Source organism: Apteryx rowi, unplaced genomic scaffold (assembly GCF_003343035.1).
Source record: "Apteryx rowi isolate R43461 unplaced genomic scaffold, aptRow1 scaffold_1672, whole genome shotgun sequence".
Lineage (NCBI taxonomy): Eukaryota > Metazoa > Chordata > Aves > Apterygiformes > Apterygidae > Apteryx > Apteryx rowi.
The window spans coordinates 4,341-21,537 of NW_020447944.1; the positions used below are offsets into that span (position 1 = coordinate 4,341).

The 17,197-nt window shown below is 67.3% G+C and overlaps 1 protein-coding gene across 1 annotated transcript; it reads left to right on the forward strand.

Moving 5' to 3' along the window:
• Positions 1–5,996: 5,996 nt before the first annotated feature.
• On the forward strand, positions 5,997–16,644 carry PPP1R16A (protein phosphatase 1 regulatory subunit 16A). The gene is made up of 10 exons (XM_026060244.1): positions 5,997–7,719; positions 11,859–11,929; positions 13,466–13,611; positions 13,819–14,003; positions 14,132–14,220; positions 14,332–14,457; positions 14,729–14,804; positions 14,953–15,082; positions 15,341–15,497; positions 15,689–16,644. Exons 1-10 carry the CDS (start codon positions 7,458–7,460, stop codon positions 16,103–16,105), a joined length of 1,659 nt encoding a protein of 552 aa, XP_025916029.1. The 5' UTR covers positions 5,997–7,457; the 3' UTR covers positions 16,106–16,644.
• Positions 16,645–17,197: the final 553 nt, after the last annotated feature.

The window sequence follows — 17,197 nt, forward strand, 5'->3', positions numbered from 1 at the left end:
GGTAGGGCCGGGCCGGGGCGGCGAAGCGGGGCGGCCCCCGGGCCGGGTGGCGGGACCCCCTCGTGGGGCGTCTGGGGGTGGCCCGGGCTGGGGGGGGGGTCCCTCCCCGGGGGGTTGGGGCGACCCCCGGGATTTGGGGGACCCCCCCGGGTTGGGGGGGCTCCCCCATGGGTATTTGTGTCCCCCCCTGGGTTGTGGGGACCCCCCCGGAGTATGGGGGTCCCCCCGTGGGGCATGTGGACCCCCACAGGGTGCGGGGGTTCCCCCCGGGCTGTGGGGTGCTTCCTCCCCGAGGTGAGGGGGGCCTTTCCCCCGGGATGTGGGGTGATTCCCCCCCCCTCCCAGTGAGGCGTTCTGGGGTTTTCCCCCCAGCATGTGGGGGTTCCCCCCCCCCATGGGACCCCTGGTTGCGGAGGGGCTGGAGGCTCCTCAGGGGGCTGTCGGGGGTGTCGGGGCGGTTCGGGGCTGCCTGAACCTCCGCGGAGCCTCGCTTTTCCCGTCGCCGCCCTAGGCGGCTCCGGCCCCGGCTTGTCTCGGCTGGGCCCTCCGTCCTCACGCGACGCCCGGAGCGGCTGCCGCAGCCAAACGCGGGGCTCCTCGGTCCGGGTCGGAGCCTTCCTCCCTGCGGGGAGTCGACACTGGTTCCATAAACAGCGATCAATAAAAGATGAGTGCTTTTTTTCTTAAAAGCGTACAGGGTCGGAAAGAAATTTGAAAGTGTAATGCCCGGCGTTGCCGCCTGCATTTGCCGGTGTCCATTAACACCGTTTAGCAAGGAAGCTGCTCCGGACATATGAGCCATCCACCCATTTTAATGAGCGCGAGGATGCGGCTCCGTCGCTCCTCTCCCAGATGGGAAATGGCAGGGAATCTTCAGCTGCTCCGGACCGTCCCTTCGTGCTTTTGGCTAGTTTCGGATGTCCGACTCCTTGTGCTTTAGCTCATTTCAAATGTCAAGCGTTTTCCTTTGATAATTTGCTTTTCTCGTATACGTAGTTCGTTTGGGCGGTTCCTTTTGCATAATTAATTCTCTTAGGTTCTTTTCGTGCGTTGAAACTTCCAGCCAAACGTAGCTCGATGTGGATGCAAAAATTCCATTCCCTGCTTTAGCCATTAAAACCTGGAAGCATCTGAAAACAGCACAAGTTAAAGCCCTCCGATATGACATAGGTGACTGTATTGAGCAGTGAGGGTAAAAAGTGCCTTGGATCATGGAAATGCTTCGTTTGGCTGCGGAAAGCCAATGTGTCGGCATGGCTCTGCCAAGGGAGAGCAGGCAGCGCCTGTGCGGATTGGTGCGGAAGGGGCTGCTGGAAAACTTGGCGATTAACCCGGAGCAGCACCGGAAACTTCGCTCGGGTTTCCACGGAGACTTTGGAGAGGATTTACCGCTAGGGTTACCCCCGGCCTTGACGTTTCCAGCTCCCCGCCGGAGCTGCTGAGATTTCTGTCGGGATTAATTCCCTGGAATTTTTGCTCTAGGACTTTGCCCTGTTTAAAGCCCGGCTCACGGAGCCTGCGCCTGTCCCCATTGGGTCCCGTCGGGGCGCGATTTGGGGGCAAAGAGCCCGGCCACGTGGCTGAGCTCGCCCTGCCCGCGAGGGCGCCGGCGCCCGGGGCAGATCTGCCTGCTCCGTGCCCGTCCCCTCCGCGGGACAGGATCATCCCCGGGGACGTCGGGCTCTGGCGGGCCGGGAGCGGAGGCAGCCCGAGCCGGCCGTGCGCAATGGCGCGGCGCCGTGCAGCCCCCGCGCGCGGCTCCGCTGGTCTGGCCCGGCGCCGGGACGAGCGGCCGGGCAGGAGGAAGTCCTGGATTGCCGTTCCTCCCGGGACTTCCCCTCTGCTTTAATCTTCTTGTGGCCTTGCTCGGTTTGCCCGCTGCCCTGGAAGCCGCTCCCTGATGCACCGTGGCATGTTTTCGGCCCGTGCTTTTCAGGGAAGCAGGCGTATCAATGGGAATTAGAGATATGGATGTTTGCTAAAGCCTCCCAGCTCCCTTCTCTTCCATCGTGGATCCCAAAATACCGGCTGCGTTCACTGCCTGCGCGCTCCTGAGGCTGGTGACACTTGCTTCCACCATCCCAAGTATCCATCCTGCGTGTGGCTGAGCTTTCCGGATCCAGAGTTTGCAATCCAGAAGTGCCGAGAGGTGACCGGCAGCCGGGGAGCTGAGATGGGCAAAGGGTAACCAGGTGGTGAGGAACGGCGCTCCTCAGCCTTTCCCTTTGGGATCTGGAGCTGTGTCAGCCTGTTTGAGTGCTGGTGCCGGAGCCTCGGCTAGCGGGAACGAGCGCAAAGCGGTAATATTGGCTCCCGGAAAAGCTTTGGGGCTGAAGTTGTGCCCGGCTGGGGGCTGCCGCCCGGCCAGGAGGGGCTGGCTCCTGCCGCTGCCGGGAGCCGCCGGACCGCGGCGGGTTGGCGCCGCTTGGTTTCATCCTCGCGGGCTGGTGGGGCTTGACCTGGCCTGGCCTGGAAAGGCTCAGTTCCTGGGTCGTGTTCTTGGGACGGGCTTAACCCTTAGGTGCACGAGCTTCTCGGATAGAGCCGAGCGCGGAAATCCTCGTAACCCCCCGCTGCCCCAAAAGCTCGGGAGGGGACGGCAGGCCGTGGGAAGCGCCTGGCGCCCGGCGAGCAATTGGCCCGGAGAGACGAGAAAATTCCTTTGGGAGCGTTTCTCGACGGGTTCGGTAGCTGGTGCCCGGGGACGCTTATGTCTGGCTTAAAGAAGCGTCCGCCGAAGCAGATTAGTTTTCTCCGGAAGATGCCCCGGTTGCCTCGTGGTGCAGCTGGGGAGGCCGTTTCGCGGGAGCGACCGCGGTGACGATGCCGTGCGCTCAAAGCAAGGCCAGGTTTGGTTTCGGAGAAGCTTCCCTGCCGCGCGCTCGTCTAACGTGTGCGCGAACCAAAGCCGCGTTTGCCGCGGCGAGGAGAAGCCGCCGGGAAAGGCTGCTCGGAGTCGGGCTGAGCCGCTTCGGCCGAGCAGGAGCGAGGGCAAAGTCCAACGAAACCCGCTCCCGCTACCGGCTCCGGGCTCAGCACGGGGCGACTCTCGCCGGCCCTGGTGCTCCCACGGGCTTCCACTGCGGCTCTGCGCTCCTGCGAGTGCCTCCCGCACCGTCCTCGGCGTCTCCGGGCCCGGCTTCGCGCCCCTGCGGCGCTACTGCCAGGTACGAGCAGTTTTGGTGCCCAGGGAGTGGCGAGAGCCGCAGGAGCCGGCAGATCCAGCGAAATCTCCAGTGCTTTCAGTGCACAACGTGGAATTTGTGAGCTGGGTTTCGCCGCCGCCGCCTCCTCCTCTCCCCCAGCCTTCGGGCTGAGCACCTGAAGCTCCCGCTGCTGTTGTGAAATCCTCGCCGGCTTCCAGCCGCGTGGCAGTTTTCACGGGTTATCGCCGTGATAGAGCAGCTATTCTGGCGTCCGCCTTTGCTAGCCGAAGCCGGAGCAGTCGGGAATCTCTCGAACCCTTGGAAATCCCACCCAGGGCTCAAGGACACGGCAAGTGTCTCTTTGCTGCTCTCTCTGATCTTGAAGCTAATACACGGTGTATCGCCCTTCCAGACCTCAAACCGTTCTACAAAGGCGAACAGTCACGTTCCTGAGGAATTTCAGGTGTCGTAGCAGGCGGTTTCCCGTCTCCGGCGTCGGGCGAGCAGGATTTGCGTGGGGGCGCCCCGGGAAGCGGGGCAGGCGGCTCTGCCCGTGCCGGAGGTTTCGGGGCAACCAAAGAGTGTTTTAACACAGTTCAGGGCTGCGGTGAAACTCTCCATCCATCCTCTTCCCTGCCCCGCAGTTAATCCAAGCCTTAAGGACAAACGGAGCACATTCCTGTTTGTTTTTCCTTGGCGGTTTTGGCTCTGGAGGGGATCAGGGCTGTCACAGGAGTTGCTGCTTGTCCTGCTGTTTGTGCCATTGCTTCTGAGCCGGTTTCGCTTAGTTCCTCTGGGTTTTTGTGGGAGCCCCGGTTTTCCGCTCATCACTCGCGGCAGCTGAGGCTTTTCCACCGCAAGCCCGGAGCCCGGAGCGTTTCCGACCCTCCCCGCTGTACCTAACGTGGTGGGAGAGGTCCTTCCTCGCACAGCGCAATTGCTGTTGAACTCGTTGCCTCGGGAGCTGGCTGGAGCCGGGAGTTTAGCGGGATTAAAAGTAAGGATTGCGCGCTCGGTGCTCGGGGTGGTCACGGCGTCCGTGTTTTGGAAGGCAAATGTCCGATCCTTGCAGGAGGAGCCTGCTAAGCTGCCCTCTCCTCCAGGCTTGTGGCGGTTAAATTCAGGCTGTCGCGTTCCTGCTGCCGAGGGATTTTTGGCCCTTTCTCAGAAGCGCCCCGGGCTGTTGGGGGTGGGCTGCTGGCCCGGGAGGACCCGGCCTTCCTCTGGAGTCGGAGAGCAGGTCCTCCTGGTTCAGCAGCCTCGGGCAAAAGCCGATAGAATGGGCACGAAGGGAGGCGTGGGAAACCCCAGGTATTCCCAGTCTGTGGCCCCGGGCTTCCCGGCCGGAGGCTGTCTTGGATCGCCGCGGTTGGCCGCTCTGCTGGAGCTTCTCCCCGAGTTTCTCGTGGGCTTTCTTGTCCGCGTACGCTTTTGGCGTCGGAGAATACCCGTGCCGGGGAGTCGCGCCGCCCGAGCTGGGAGAAGCGCTCGCTTCTGTCTGCTTTAAACCTGCTGCCGGGTGACTTTGGGGAGCGCGAGCGCCTTCCTTTGGGTCGCGTTCCTCGCGCCAGGCCCCCGTGGCCGTCCCCTTCCCGCGCTCCGAGGCTCTGCTCCGTCGCTTGGACCTCCTCCTCGGTGGCGGTCGCTCCCTCAGCGGTGGTTTTCTCCCCGTACGCGTTACGCGGTCGCTGGTGCCCCTGGGGCTTCTTGCCGTCGGCTTCCTTGCTGCCCGGACCCTTTCCGCATCCTTTAGGCTCGCGCTGACCGGTGCGGTTCCCTGGCGCATTGCATCGGGAACCCTCCTCCCGCGCCTGGGTCACCCTTATCTACGTGTACTTCGACTCCTTGGGAGCAGCCGAAGGGTTCGGAGGAGCGACCCTCCTCTGCGCTAGTCCTCTTGCCGCTTCCCCTTTGGATCCTACCCGTTCCCGGGTGGCTAATCCCAGGATTTCTGGCAGCTTTAGCCCGGCTGTTAGACAGACCTGGGTTTTGGTGCGTGTTTGTAGCGCAGGGGTGGTCGTTACGGGTTAGCGCTGCGGGAGGATTTGGGGAGCCTGGGCAGGGGGTAGGTGGCGATTTGGAGAGCAGGGGCGGAGGGGACGTTTCCAGGCAGGTTGCAAAGGCGCTGAGGAGCCTGCCGAGGGCAACGGTGCCGCGTCGCCGCCCGAGCTGGAACGCCGCCGCGTGAGGCGAGTCCCTTCCCGTGTCGGTTCGGCCAGGGCCCTCCGTCAGTCCCGGGCGTTGCGTTTCCTTAGATAAGGAAATAACCTGCGCCCGGCTGGCGGTGACCCGTCAAGGTTACGGAGAGGCGGCTCCGCAGGGAGCTCCCAGGCCCGGCGCCGCCGCTGTCCGCGGGCGAAGGCGAGCGGCCCATCAGTGCAGTGGGAAGCGGGGCGCTCTGGGCTGCGGCTCTCCCGCCCCGGCCTGGAAGGACGTGTGCCGCTGTCTCCGGAGGGCTCGATGCTGCCCCGCGTGCGCTGCGGGACGGGAGCCGGGGAGGTCGGGCGCGCCTGGTCCCCGTTGGCAAAGCCCTGGGTAATTTGCTTAAACTTTTGATTGTGGGTTAATCCTGGATTAGGAGACGGCAAAAGCAGCAGTGGGTTGGGCGCGGAGCGGGGTCGGGCTCGCGCTGGGAGAGCCGGTCCCCGTGCCGAACCTCTCCCCCGTCCTTCCCTGTTTGATCTGTTTTCTTTTCTTCCCTTCTTCCTTAGGACCGGGGCCGCTCTGCCAGGTGCGCGCTCGGCCGGGGACCGGGGGAAGCTCGGCCCTTCCCGCCGCGCCGGAGGGAGGAGCTGCCGGCGGCTCCCGCACAGCCGCCTGCGCCCGGCCCCGGGCGGCTGCCGTGGCGGGTCGGAGCCCCGCTCCGGCACTCGCCCGCTCCGGATCCCGCGTGGGACGCAGCAGGGAAGCGCCGCGCGCCGCTTCCGGCCGGCTTTGAGGCGGCTCCGCGCTCTCCGCCGCCAGCCCGGGGAGGTCGAGCCGACGAGGATCTGCCCTCCTGGTTCGCCGGGCGCCTGGAAGGAAGCGAGCGGCAGAGAAGGGAGATCGCGAGCGACGGCGGTGAAGGAAGAGGAGCGCGAAGGGTGTTTGCCGTGCGGCTCCCGAGAGGAAATAAGTGCGAGCGACGGATTGAATGGGCTGCGGATCCAGATGGAGAGAGGGGCGTGTGGATCGTCTCCTCCTATTCCTGCTGCTGATATCTGATCTCCCCTCGTCCCTGCAGGGGTGGCCGGGCTGCTAATGGGTTCTGCCTGCTCCTGCCTCTCCCTCGCTTCCTCCGGGCGGCTTTAAGGAGTTTCCGAGGAGGACCGGGCAGCCACGGACAACTTTCTGAGCCGACCTCTTGGTTTCCTCCGCTGGGAGGAGCGTGGCGGTGAGATCACGGCCTGCAATGGGGGCAGCTGCTAAATGACCACAAAAAGCTTCTCGACCGCAGGAAGGAAAAAGCTTCTCTGGATAATCGGCTTGAAGACAGGGATTCAGGAACGGACTTGCAAAAATTCTCTCTGTGCCTCGGAATACATCTCACTTCTTCGTGCCTTCGGAAAGGTCCGGACAGGCTGTCCCGTGCCGGCGCGTGAGCCGTGCCCTTGATACCACTTCGGGGAGAGGCGGACGGGCAAACCAGTCCTGCTGCTTCTTGCTAAATAACAGCGTGCCTGTGTCACCGGCTTGCTCGGAGGGCTGGCGAGGCTGCCGGGGTGGTTGTCCGTGCAGAGCTTCGGCGGCGCCGTCGTGACTTTGCCTTGAAAGCAGAGCAAGCGGGAGAGCTCGGCCGCACAGAGGCGTCCAAGCCGCCGGGCGCGAGGAGACTGCGAAGCGGCGACTCGCGGCGGATGAAGGCAGCGGGACGGCTGCTCCCCGCGGTCCCTCTCCGGGCGAGGGTGGGAGAGCAGGAGCCTCTGCCGCGGACACGGCGCGGCGCTCGGTTAGCTGGTCTGCGCGGGCGTGAGGGTCTCTGGAGAGATTCTTCCCTTCCCCACCCACCGCTTGCAGCTTTGGGTTGAGAAAGCCTGAAAAGGGAGGCGGTGACGGAGATGCTTGTGAAGCGCGGGCTCGCGTCTCCCGAGGGCACGGCGAAGCCCCGAGGAGGGACGGCGATACGGGGCTGAGGCAAACCCGCGCCCTTCCTCCAGCCCGCCCGGGCGGGCGGCCGCCTGCCAGCCCCTCCGAGGGGCCGCGGGTGATGCGCCCTGGGGGCCGGGGTCCTCGCGCCGCCCGCCCTCGCGCCCCCAGGCTTTATTCCCCGCGCCGGGGGGGGACCTTCACCTCGGGCAGAGCTCTGAGCCCCTTCCCCTGCCCGAAGCGGCCATGGCCGAGCACCTGGAGCTGCTGGCAGAAATGCCAGCGGTTGGCAGGATGAGCACGCAGGAGCGCCTGAAACACGCCCAGAAGCGCCGGACGCAGCAGCTGAAGAAGTGGGCGCAGTTTGAGAAGGAGGCGCAGGGCAAGAAGGTCAGGGCGGAAAAGGGGAGGAAGAGCAGCAGCGGCAGCAGCGGCAAGGAGAAGCGGGTGATGTTCCCCACCAGCGTCCAGCTGCTGGAGGCGGCCGCTCGGAACGACATCGAGGAAGGTACGTGCGGGCTCCGGGTGTGCGACGGGGGGATCTCAGGGCGTCCGGGCGACTTGGGGAAGCTCCCGTTAAAGCCAGCGTTGAGCTTGGGCCTCCGTTAGTGTTTTGAGACCTGCTGGGAGGGCTCATCGGGTTCAGCTGCGCGGCTCGCGTGCCCCAAGGAGCTGTATCGCCGCTTCTGCTGCGGCCCTGGCTGCGGGCTGCAAATGCTCTTGCGTTTCCCCGTGGTACAAAAAGCTTGAGCGGGGCATCGTCTTCCGAAACAAACGTGGGTGCTGGGGGGGTCAGGACAAAACAGGATCTGGAAGCTGCGGGAAACGCGCCCGCTCCCGTCATTCCTCCTCTCGCGGCACGGCCGTGACGCGCCGCGGGGGAGGCGGGAGCCGGCGGGGAGCGATCAAAGGGCAGGCGGGACGGCAGGAGGGAAGGCGCCGGCGGTGACCCCGCGTCTCGAGCCGCGCTGGGTCCCCTCGTGCTGCCCGCGGGGTCCGTTCCCCAGCGCGCGCTGCCGAGCTGCACGTGCCGAGCGCCTCGGAGCCGAGAAGCAGCAAGGGCTCGTCGTGGCCCTAGCGGGCAGTGAAGGGCCAGCGGCGCTGCAGGAGGCCTGCGAGCGTTGGATGAAGGCCCGGAGAGGGTGAAGTGGGGCAGAATTAGGAGGAAAAAGCCGCCCAGCAGCCTGGCAGGGCCGGTCGGCGCCATCGTGCCGAGGTTTCCTTGCGGCGCCCTCGGGCTGCGGCCGCGGGGCTGCTGCGCTGGTCCTGTCCCTGCGAGACCCGCGACGGCAGTCCAGGACAGGTCTCCAGCAGGTCTCCGACTGAGCTGTGCTTGCGGGAGCCAGGGCAGGTCGCGTTTGGAAGGGGCCCTTCAAGGCCTCGAGAGCTGGAAAGGCAAAACTGGTGCCTGCGCTCCCTTGCCGTGCTTGCCGGGGACGCTTCCTGTCTGTCTCTGGCCATCAAACGGCTTTTGCCAGCTCAGATATTTTTAAATCACGGGAATTCGACATTCAGTGGTTTCGTTTTTGAAAAAAAAAAGACACTCGCCTAGCTTAAATTGCATTTTTGCTTGCAAAATATCACCTGGAAATAAACCAGCCCCTTGGAACTGGTATCCCAAACCGTTGGAGTGCTCTGGGTCGTGCGGTCCCGGTCTGAACTCCCCGAGCGCCTGGTGCCGAACTGTACCAAAACATCTTGCTTTTAAGGCCGGTCTTGCAAAAGCACCTCAAGAGCTGGTAGCCCGCCTGTGTTTTCCCGGATTTTCCCAATCCCGCAGTGCGGGATTCTCCTGCGAGGCCGACGCGGGCAGCCCGCTGCCCAAGGCCGCCTGAGCTGGTGTAGCGAGCGGAGATCCGCGGCCTCGGTGATGCCGTGCACGGGAGAGCCGGAGCAAGAGCTCCCTCTTCCGCGGCCTGGCTCTGTCGGAAAAACCTCCTCGCCTTTCGCTCCCGCTCACGTCCTATCGGCTCTCGGGGGCGACGGGATACGCCCGGGTGCCCGTTGCTTTTCCCTCTGCCCTGCCGCTTTGCGGAGCGGTCTCGGTTTCCGGGGGGGGCTGGGGCAACGCAGCCGCCCCGAGGCCTGGTGCTGCCTGATAAGTGCTGGGCTGCGAAGGGGCAGGAAAGGCGCCGCGGGGGCCCGAGATAAGCGGGTAAGAGCCGGTTTGGAGCACGTGTTCAGATTCCCTCTTTTTCTACATAACAGCATTATTTCAGGAATTTTTCCAAGCATCCTGAGCGCGTGCAAGAGCCTCGAGGAAGCCCCGCGTGTCTTTGGGGGGAGGAAGCTGTTAGTCTGCCTTTGCCCCTTGCCAAAGGCGGCCCGAGCGGGAGGGGAAGCGGCCGGGGCGGCGAGCGAGCGGGTCTCCGTCCCCAGGCCTCGGTGCCGCACGTGTCCTAAGGGAACTTCTCGCGGGATGGCTTTGCCGCGAGCGTCGCGGGGCAGCTGCCGTTTCGGTAGGTGTCCGCAACGGCGGTCGCCGCCGCTGGGGTGACGCCGCAGCCCAGCCGCGTGTTCGGGGGGGACTTTGGTAGCTCCGACGGAGCCTCTGCTCCCGCAGAAACCGGTCGCTCGCGCGGGACCCGCAGGTTCCCAGAACAGAGGCGACCGGCACTCGGTGACTCACTGCCGTCGGTGGACGCGGGCGCTTCTTCTGCCTGGCGCAAAGTCCGCGGTTCGGCTCCGCCGGCGCGGCATGAGCCGCGGCCTTTGAGCTGGGCCAGGGCAGAGCGCTGCCGCAATAGGGATCCGCGGAGCCCGGGCAGCCGGGCCAGGGAAGGACCGAAGCTCCTGCCGGGTTTCCGCGGAGGAGCCGTGCCCCTTCCACGCCGCCCCGTGGGGGGCAGAACGGGGCCTCCCCCCGGCAGGAGGTGCCGTCGCGGCGGGGGGCACCAAGGCTGAGCGAGCTTATCGCTCTGGGGCCGGTTTGGGGCGCAGCGGCGGCCCCCCGCTTTTGCGACCCACGCGGAGGGAGCGGTGCCGGGGCGGCTTCCCCGCCAGCGCCCCCCTGTGCTGTCCCGCTCGCCGCGCATCCTTCCCGAGGCATCGCTCTCGCGGGCATCCCACTCCTGCCCAGGATGACCGAAGCCGAGCACAAATCCTGCCTCGCCGGGAACTGCCCCGCTTGCCTCCTGCCCGGCCGGGTGCGAGGGGCACTGGGGCTCCCCGGACGGGCTCAGTGCCGCCGGAGAGCATCCCGAGCGGCGTCTGCCCGGCTTCCGAGCTGCCGCGGTGGCTCTCTGCTCCCGCGGCCCCGCGTGGCGCGTCTGGGCCCCTGGCAGCCCTGCCCGCCGTCCCCAAGGAGAACTTGAGCTGCTTGTTGGCAGCATCCGAGCTTTCTTCGCCTCTCGGGGAGCTTTGGTTGCCGCTTGCAGGCTTCCCGCGGTAAACAGGTTCGTCTTTGACCTTACGGTTTGATCCTCCTCTGCCCCCTGCTGATATTTACTTTCTCAGCCCTGACTTCACCCGGACTCTGCAGGTTTTTCCTGGGCTGGGGACTACGACAGGGGCTTGACTTAAGCTACGACCAGGAGGAATGTTGGCTTAGACCACGGCAGCTCCCAACGCAGCTTAGGTGATCCAAAACTGTGCTGTAGTTGGGATCTGAGCTGTGTCCTTGTCGCTGGCTGAAAGCCTTGGTCCGCTCGTGGTTTTAACTCGAACGCCAGGACGCGGCCAAAGCTTTAATCCCCAAATATCTGGTCTTTCTGCTCCTTTATCAGCCGTGCGGTAGGTAGGACCTCGCAGGTGCCCAGGGCTCCTTCTGGACCGAAAGGGAGCGGTGCTGTGCGTAGCGCACGCAGTGCCGGCAGCAAATCCGGGGCATCCTTCCCTGCGTCGCTGGCGGACGTCTCCAGGCAAAGCCTGGAAAACCTGCGAGACAAGGCCGGTGGCAGGAGGCCGTGTGTGACCTCCCGATGGCTTCCGTCCCACGGGCGGGCGGATGCGAACATCATCTCTAATCGCTCTTCTCCTGTGCCGCATCCGTACCTCCGCGGCCTCCCTTGAAATCCAGCCTCCGCATCCAGCTCCGACTGCCTGTGGAATTTGCTCCTGCTGGTGGTATCCGTGCTGCTCGCTGGCCCGTTTCCTGGTGTATTTGAGGTAGCGGCCTTGGCTGCGAAAGCTCTTCGGAGCTTCTGGGTTGTAAACGGAGGCGAGAAGTAGGACGGTTGGCCCGTTGCCGCGACGCCTTTCCGAACAGCTTGATCGAGCCGCTCTTTCCAAGCCCGGCGGCAGTGCTGTCCGCCTTCCCCTGCCGGGCCGACGGGCTCCTCGGCTCCCTCCTTTCTTCCTCTGGGGCTTTTCCCCCTCTTTGCTGTCTCCTCCGAGGGGAGGACACCAACACTGAGTTCTCTTTGGATGCCGGGGTCTTTCCCTGGTGTGAACAGATCCTCGCTTGGAGAATAAACTGTCCTGGAGCGAAGGCGAGAACCGCTCACACAACGCAGCGCTCCAGCCGGGCGTCAGCGGCCGCAGCGGGGTGACGTTTCCAGGCTCGAAGGGCAGAGGGGCTCCGGAGCCGGGAGCCAGCAGGAAGGAGCCGAGCGGCCTCCCCTGCGGATGCCGCCCGTGCCGCGGACCCCGCCAGCCCTCGGGCGAGGCGAGCGCAGAGCCCTTGCTAAACGCTCTTTGTTTTTGCAGTTCGCCAGTTCCTCCAGAACGGCATCAGCCCCAATCTCTACAACGAGGACGGCCTCACCGCGCTGCACCAGGTAAGCGGCCTCCCAGCGCGCCGCCCGCCGAGCCCCCCGCTCCTCCTGCCGGCGCCGCTCGGCCCCGCGGCCGCCCCCGGGCTGCTGCCCGCTGCCGCGGCTCTCTTCTCTCCGGCCGTCCCTTCCCGCTCGCCCGCGACGAGCCTTCCCGAGGCCGCTCTTGCACGAGGGAAGGGCTGCGGGCCGCCGCGTCCGGGTCCTCGCCGCTGCGGCCACCCCGGCGGGTCGCCCGGCCAGCGTCTGTCCGCGACTGTCCCGTGCCTGACGTCTTGCGGCAAAACCGCTCCGTTTTCCAGCCTAGACGCCTCTGAAGCTGCTTTTTGCTTTTCCTTTTGGTCGCGCGCGGCATTGCTCCTTGCTGCAGCTAAGGGCTCCTCTAGCGCCTTTGTATCGGGAGTCTTCAAATAGCAAAGGTGTGAAAAGGAGCCCGTAGAAATCTTCGGCCCTCCGCTGATAAACTGCTGGGAAGGGGCTCCTCATCCCACCCGGAGTTCAGTGATGTTTTAGCAAGCGCAGGCACAAGGAGGGATTAAAAGGGGTGGATTTCTCGCCGCTGCGCCAGCTCCGGCGCCGAGCTAACCGCGCCCCGCCGGGAACGGGGCATCACGCCCCGAAGAAAGCCGAGCCCGCGAGTTCCCCGGCGCTGTTTGCGCTGGCCGGGCTCCCGGGCACCGTGCCGGCGCAGCCCTTCCCCGTGCGACCGGCCGCCCGGCTGGTTTCCTCCTCCTCCTCCGGCTGATCCGGCCTTTAACGTGCCGGCAGAGCACGTGCACGTGGCAGCCCTGGAGCTGCTGTGCTGTGGCTGGGCAACGCCTCGCTCTCCCGCTGCCCCGGCTCTTGCGGCTTTTCCGCAGGCCGCGGAGCTCCGCTGGTGGGATGGGGCTGCAGCTCGGTCGCTCCGCCGTGGCCGGCGCTCGCTTCCCGGCTGCTCCCTGCCCAGCCCCTTCGCCGCCCAGGCCCCGAACGCTCCTGTTTGCCTTCTGCGGTCGCTGGTTAGGGCGGCTCCGATAACCGGGCTGCCCGCTCGGCTCGCCGCTCCTGCCCCGTCGCCTCCGCTGGGCGTCCTGCCGGGCCGGAGACGGCCAACTCGAGCCAGACCGCTGCGGGTTTCCCGTCGTTAATCCCCAGCGATGCCCACACCGAGGGGCCCTGGGTGGCCCGGCCGCTCCGGAGCACATGGTGAGGTGTCGAGCAGGGTCGGTGCCGGCAGAGCGGGCTGGAAACCCAGCTGAAGCCTCTGCCGGGGAAACCCTTCCCTCTGGCTGCTCTGGGAGCACGGGATGTCCTGCCTCTCTGGGAGCAGAGCTGGATGCACCGGCACCAGGGCCGGCCGCCCCTCGCCACCGTATCCGCGCGCGCAGTGTTTCCCCTTGCAGGTGGCGTCCGCCAAAGCACCGAGGACCGAGCGAGCCGGGAGCTCGGGCTCCGTCTCTGGGAGAGTCCGGGGTGCTGCGGAGAGAGGGGCGACGGAGAAAGCGGAGCCGGCGTCCCCGTCCCGGAGCTCTCCGCAGCCGCCTGCGCTCTCTCCCCTTGCAGTGCTGCATCGACGACTACGGGGACGTCGTGAAGCTGCTGCTGGAGGCCGGCGCCGACGTCAACGCCTGCGACAGCGAGCTCTGGACGCCGCTGCACGCCGCCGCCACCTGCGGCCACCTGCACCTCGTGGAGCTGCTCGTCAAACAGTACGTGGGTGCTGGCCGGGGCCGGCGGCTCTGCGGGGCGGGCGACCGGGGAGAGGAGAGTGCCGACGGGTGCGACAGGGCCCTGGGGCTGCGGGTTGAGCCGGGCTGATGCCCCCGGAGCCGTGGCTCGGCGTGCTGTGACGGGGGACGGGTCCCCGGGGGAGCCCGCGCTGGGGGATCCTCACCGCCCGCTTCTTCCCCGCGCAGTGGTGCCAACCTCCTCGCCGTCAACTCGGACGGCAACATGCCCTACGACCTGTGCGAGGACGAGGTGACCCTGGACTGCATCGAGACGGCCATGGCGGAGCAGGGTGAGCCCCCCCTCCGGCCGGGTCTCGCCTCCCCGGAGGTGCCGCCGCTGCCGAGGCTGCGGCTGCGAGAGTGCGCTGGGGACGGAGGGATGGGACGGGGCGCAGCAGGTCTCTTGGCAAGGGGCAGCTCCCACCTGCACCCTCTGGGCCGGGAAGCCCCCGGTTTTTCCTCGGAAAGCCAAGCGCGCCACCGCTCGCCCCCCCCCCCCCCACGGAGCGCCGCATGGTGGAGGACATCCGGCGGCTGCTCCAGGCGGGCGCTGACCTCGACGCGCCGCTGGACCACGGTGCCACGCTGGTAGGACGGGCAGGGCTCTCCCTGGCCAGGCACGTCTGCCTCGCAGCCGGGCTTTCCGAGCGGAGCCCGGCACGGGGGGCTCAGCGCCGTCCCTGCCGTGTCCCCCTCCAGCTGCACGTCGCCTCGGCCAACGGCTACCTGGAGGCTGCCGAGCTGCTGCTGGAGCACAAGGCCAGCATGAGCGCCAAGGACGAGGACGGCTGGGAGCCGCTCCACGCCGCGGCGTGCTGGGGGCAGGTGGGTGCCGCTTGCCAGGGGAGCAGGGCCCTCGTGGCGGTGTCCGGCCGCTGACCGAGCGCGTGGGGCACAGAGGACGTGTCCGGTCCCCTCGGTCCCCCGGCAGCAGGAGCTGGGATCGCCGTGCCTGACCTCAGCGCGCCGCTGGGCAGCGCTGGCCTCCGGGAGCAGCGGGATCGGCTCCCCCGTGGCCGAAGCTGCTGCCGCCCCTGCGCTCGCCGGGGCCGGGCTTTGCCGTGTTTGACCCTTATTGCCTCCCTTGCCCGGGCAGATCCAGCTGGTGGAGCTGCTGGTGGCGCACGGGGCTGACCTCAACGGGAAGTCCGTGCTGGACGAGACGCCGCTGGGTGAGCGCGGGGCAGGGCAGCGGGTGAGGGAGGCAGGGCCGCCAGGGCATGAGCCCGTGGGGGTCCGCAGGCTGGTGGGGGCCGGGCCTCGGGGGGGGGGGGCTTCTGCTGGCCAACAGCCTCGACTCCTTCCCTCTTCTCCTTGCAGACGTGTGTGGCGACGAGGAGGTCAGGGCCAAGCTCCTGGAGCTGAAGCACAAGCACGATGCCATCATGAAGTCTCACGAAAAGCACAAGTCGCTGCTGCAGCGCCGCACCTCCAGCGCCGGCAGCCGCGGGTAAGGCCTGGAGGCCCCGGTGGGCTGCCCGTCCCCCCCGGGGGGGGGTCCAGGGCCTTCCTCCAAGAGCCGGGCTAGCCGGCGCTTCTCCTCCATGCGGGGCAGCGTCCGGAGCTGGAGACCCTCCAGCCTGGCCTGCGGCCCCGCGCCAGCGTGCAGCGAGGGCTGGCCGAGGCGAGAGCGCGTGAGCAGCGCGGTGGCTTGCGCTGTGCCCGCCCGGGACGCCGAGCCCCCGGCTCTCACCCCGCGTCCCCCCAGGAAGGTGGTGCGGCGGGTGAGCGTGACGGAGCGCACCAACCTCTACCGCAAGGAGCACGAGAAGGAGGCCATCGTGTGGCAGCGGGCCGAGCAGCGGGAGAGCGAGGGCGAGGACGAGGACCGGCAGACCGACACCGAGCTCCGCCTGCACCTTGCCGTGAGTTGCACCGCGCCGTGCCGGAGGGCCGGCTCGCGGGGGCAGGTGCCGTGGCCGGGGATGCTCATGGAGGGCTCAGGGTGGAAGGAGGGAGCCAGGAGGTTCCCCCGCTTCTGACACGGTGTCTAGCAGCACCCGCCGACCCTGTGGCAGCCGCGGGGACCCGACCTCGTATCCCTCTATCCCAGCAGGGCCCCGAGGGAGAGGCGACAGCTCCGGGAGAGACGCCGTCACCAGAGGGGCCGGCGCAACGGAACGGCACGGCCGGCCCCGCTGCCCCCAAGCACCTCTACTCCAAGAAGCTGGACCGCAGCGTGTCGTACCAGCTGGGCGCCCCGGGCGAGCCGCCGCCGGCCGACCTGAGCCGTGAGAAGGCCCACCACACGCTCGCCGACCTCAAGCGGCAGCGAGCCGCCGCCAAGCTGCAGCGCCCGCGCCCCGAGGAGTACCCGTTCGGCGAGAGCCCGGCCCCCGCCGAGCCCGAGCCCGGCGCCGAGCCCGACTCCGTGTCCTACACGGCCGCCAGCGGCGACCCGCCGCTCCTCAAGCTGACGGCCCCCGCCGAGGACGTGCCGGCCGAGAAGCAGCGCTGCTGTAAGGTGATGTGAGGAGGCGGCAGCGGAAGGGCGCAAGGGCCTTCGGCCGGTGCCGGCGGGCTTGTCGGTGCGCCAGGATGGGGCTGCCGCCGGCTTCTCCCTCGGATTCGCCTCGCGGGGACGCTGCTCACCACGAACGGTTGCCATCAGACGAGCAGCACGGCCCGGAGGGGCTGCGTCCTGCTGCAGCTGCCTCCCGGCAGGTTCGGGCACCATGACGGCTGCTCCGTAGCGCCCCGGTGTGTCTGTCCCCGCGGTGAGCGGGCCGGGGCGGCCGTGCCCACGCCGCACAGGCTGTGCCACGAGGACGGCGGTGTCCCCACCGCCCTGCGGCCCTGCTTAGCGGCACCCCTGGGCTCACGGCGCCAGCGGTAAGCGGGGTCCCTGCGAACACCCAGCCGCTGCCTCGCTGCTGGTTGCCACCCGGTGCCTTTGCTCGGCTCTTCCCGGCCGGAGGGATTTGCGACTGGGGGCGGCTCTTGTCTCTTTTTAACTGTTCTGCCCCGAAATCAGGCTCTTCCTCAGCAATCAAAGCATCATTTTGCACCGTCCGCTGTCTTGGTGCCCTGCGTGCGGCGGCTGCGGGTGCCAGCGCAGCGTGCCCCCCCCCCCCGTGTCCCCCTGCTCCCCCCGGGCTCCCACCGGGGTGCAAGGTCACCTCTCCGCCAAGCAGTTAAAATAGCCACTGATTGCCCAGGTGGCCGCTGCCTGGGGCTACGCCACGGTGCGGCCCCCCCCTTTGCCCTCTGTGCCCCCCCAAGCCGCGGGGCAGTGCGGCGGGGTGCTGCCGGCGCCTTGCCCTTGCCCTCGTGGGCGCCTGCCCCTTGTCCAGGGTCAAACTCCATTGGGACAGCGGTGCCGGCCCGTGCGCCCGGCTGCCCTCGGCACCCGGAGGGTCCCAGCCCCCTGCCCCACGGGTTTTGGGGGGGGGGGGGCACAGGGGAAACTGAGGCAGGGCCCGGCTGGTGAGCGGCTCGGCGCCGCGGTGTATTTTTAGCGAGCGGCGCGACGGGGCCCGGCCGGGCGGCAGCTGCTCGCAAAGGTCAGGCCGCGGCGGTGGCAGCGCCCGCGACGGCAACACCCCGGGGCCCTCCCTCGCCGCCC

Bases quoted from the DNA above. Each gene is read 5' to 3' on its own strand.
- PPP1R16A (XM_026060244.1), top strand. From the start codon at position 7,458: ATGGCCGAGCACCTGGAGCTGCTGGCAGAAATGCCAGCGGTTGGCAGG. The intron at 14,221-14,331 runs GTAGGACGGGCA...GTCCCCCTCCAG, and splicing joins TGGACCACGGTGCCACGCTG to CTGCACGTCGCCTCGGCCAA. The intron at 15,083-15,340 runs GTAAGGCCTGGA...GCGTCCCCCCAG, and splicing joins TCCAGCGCCGGCAGCCGCGG to GAAGGTGGTGCGGCGGGTGA.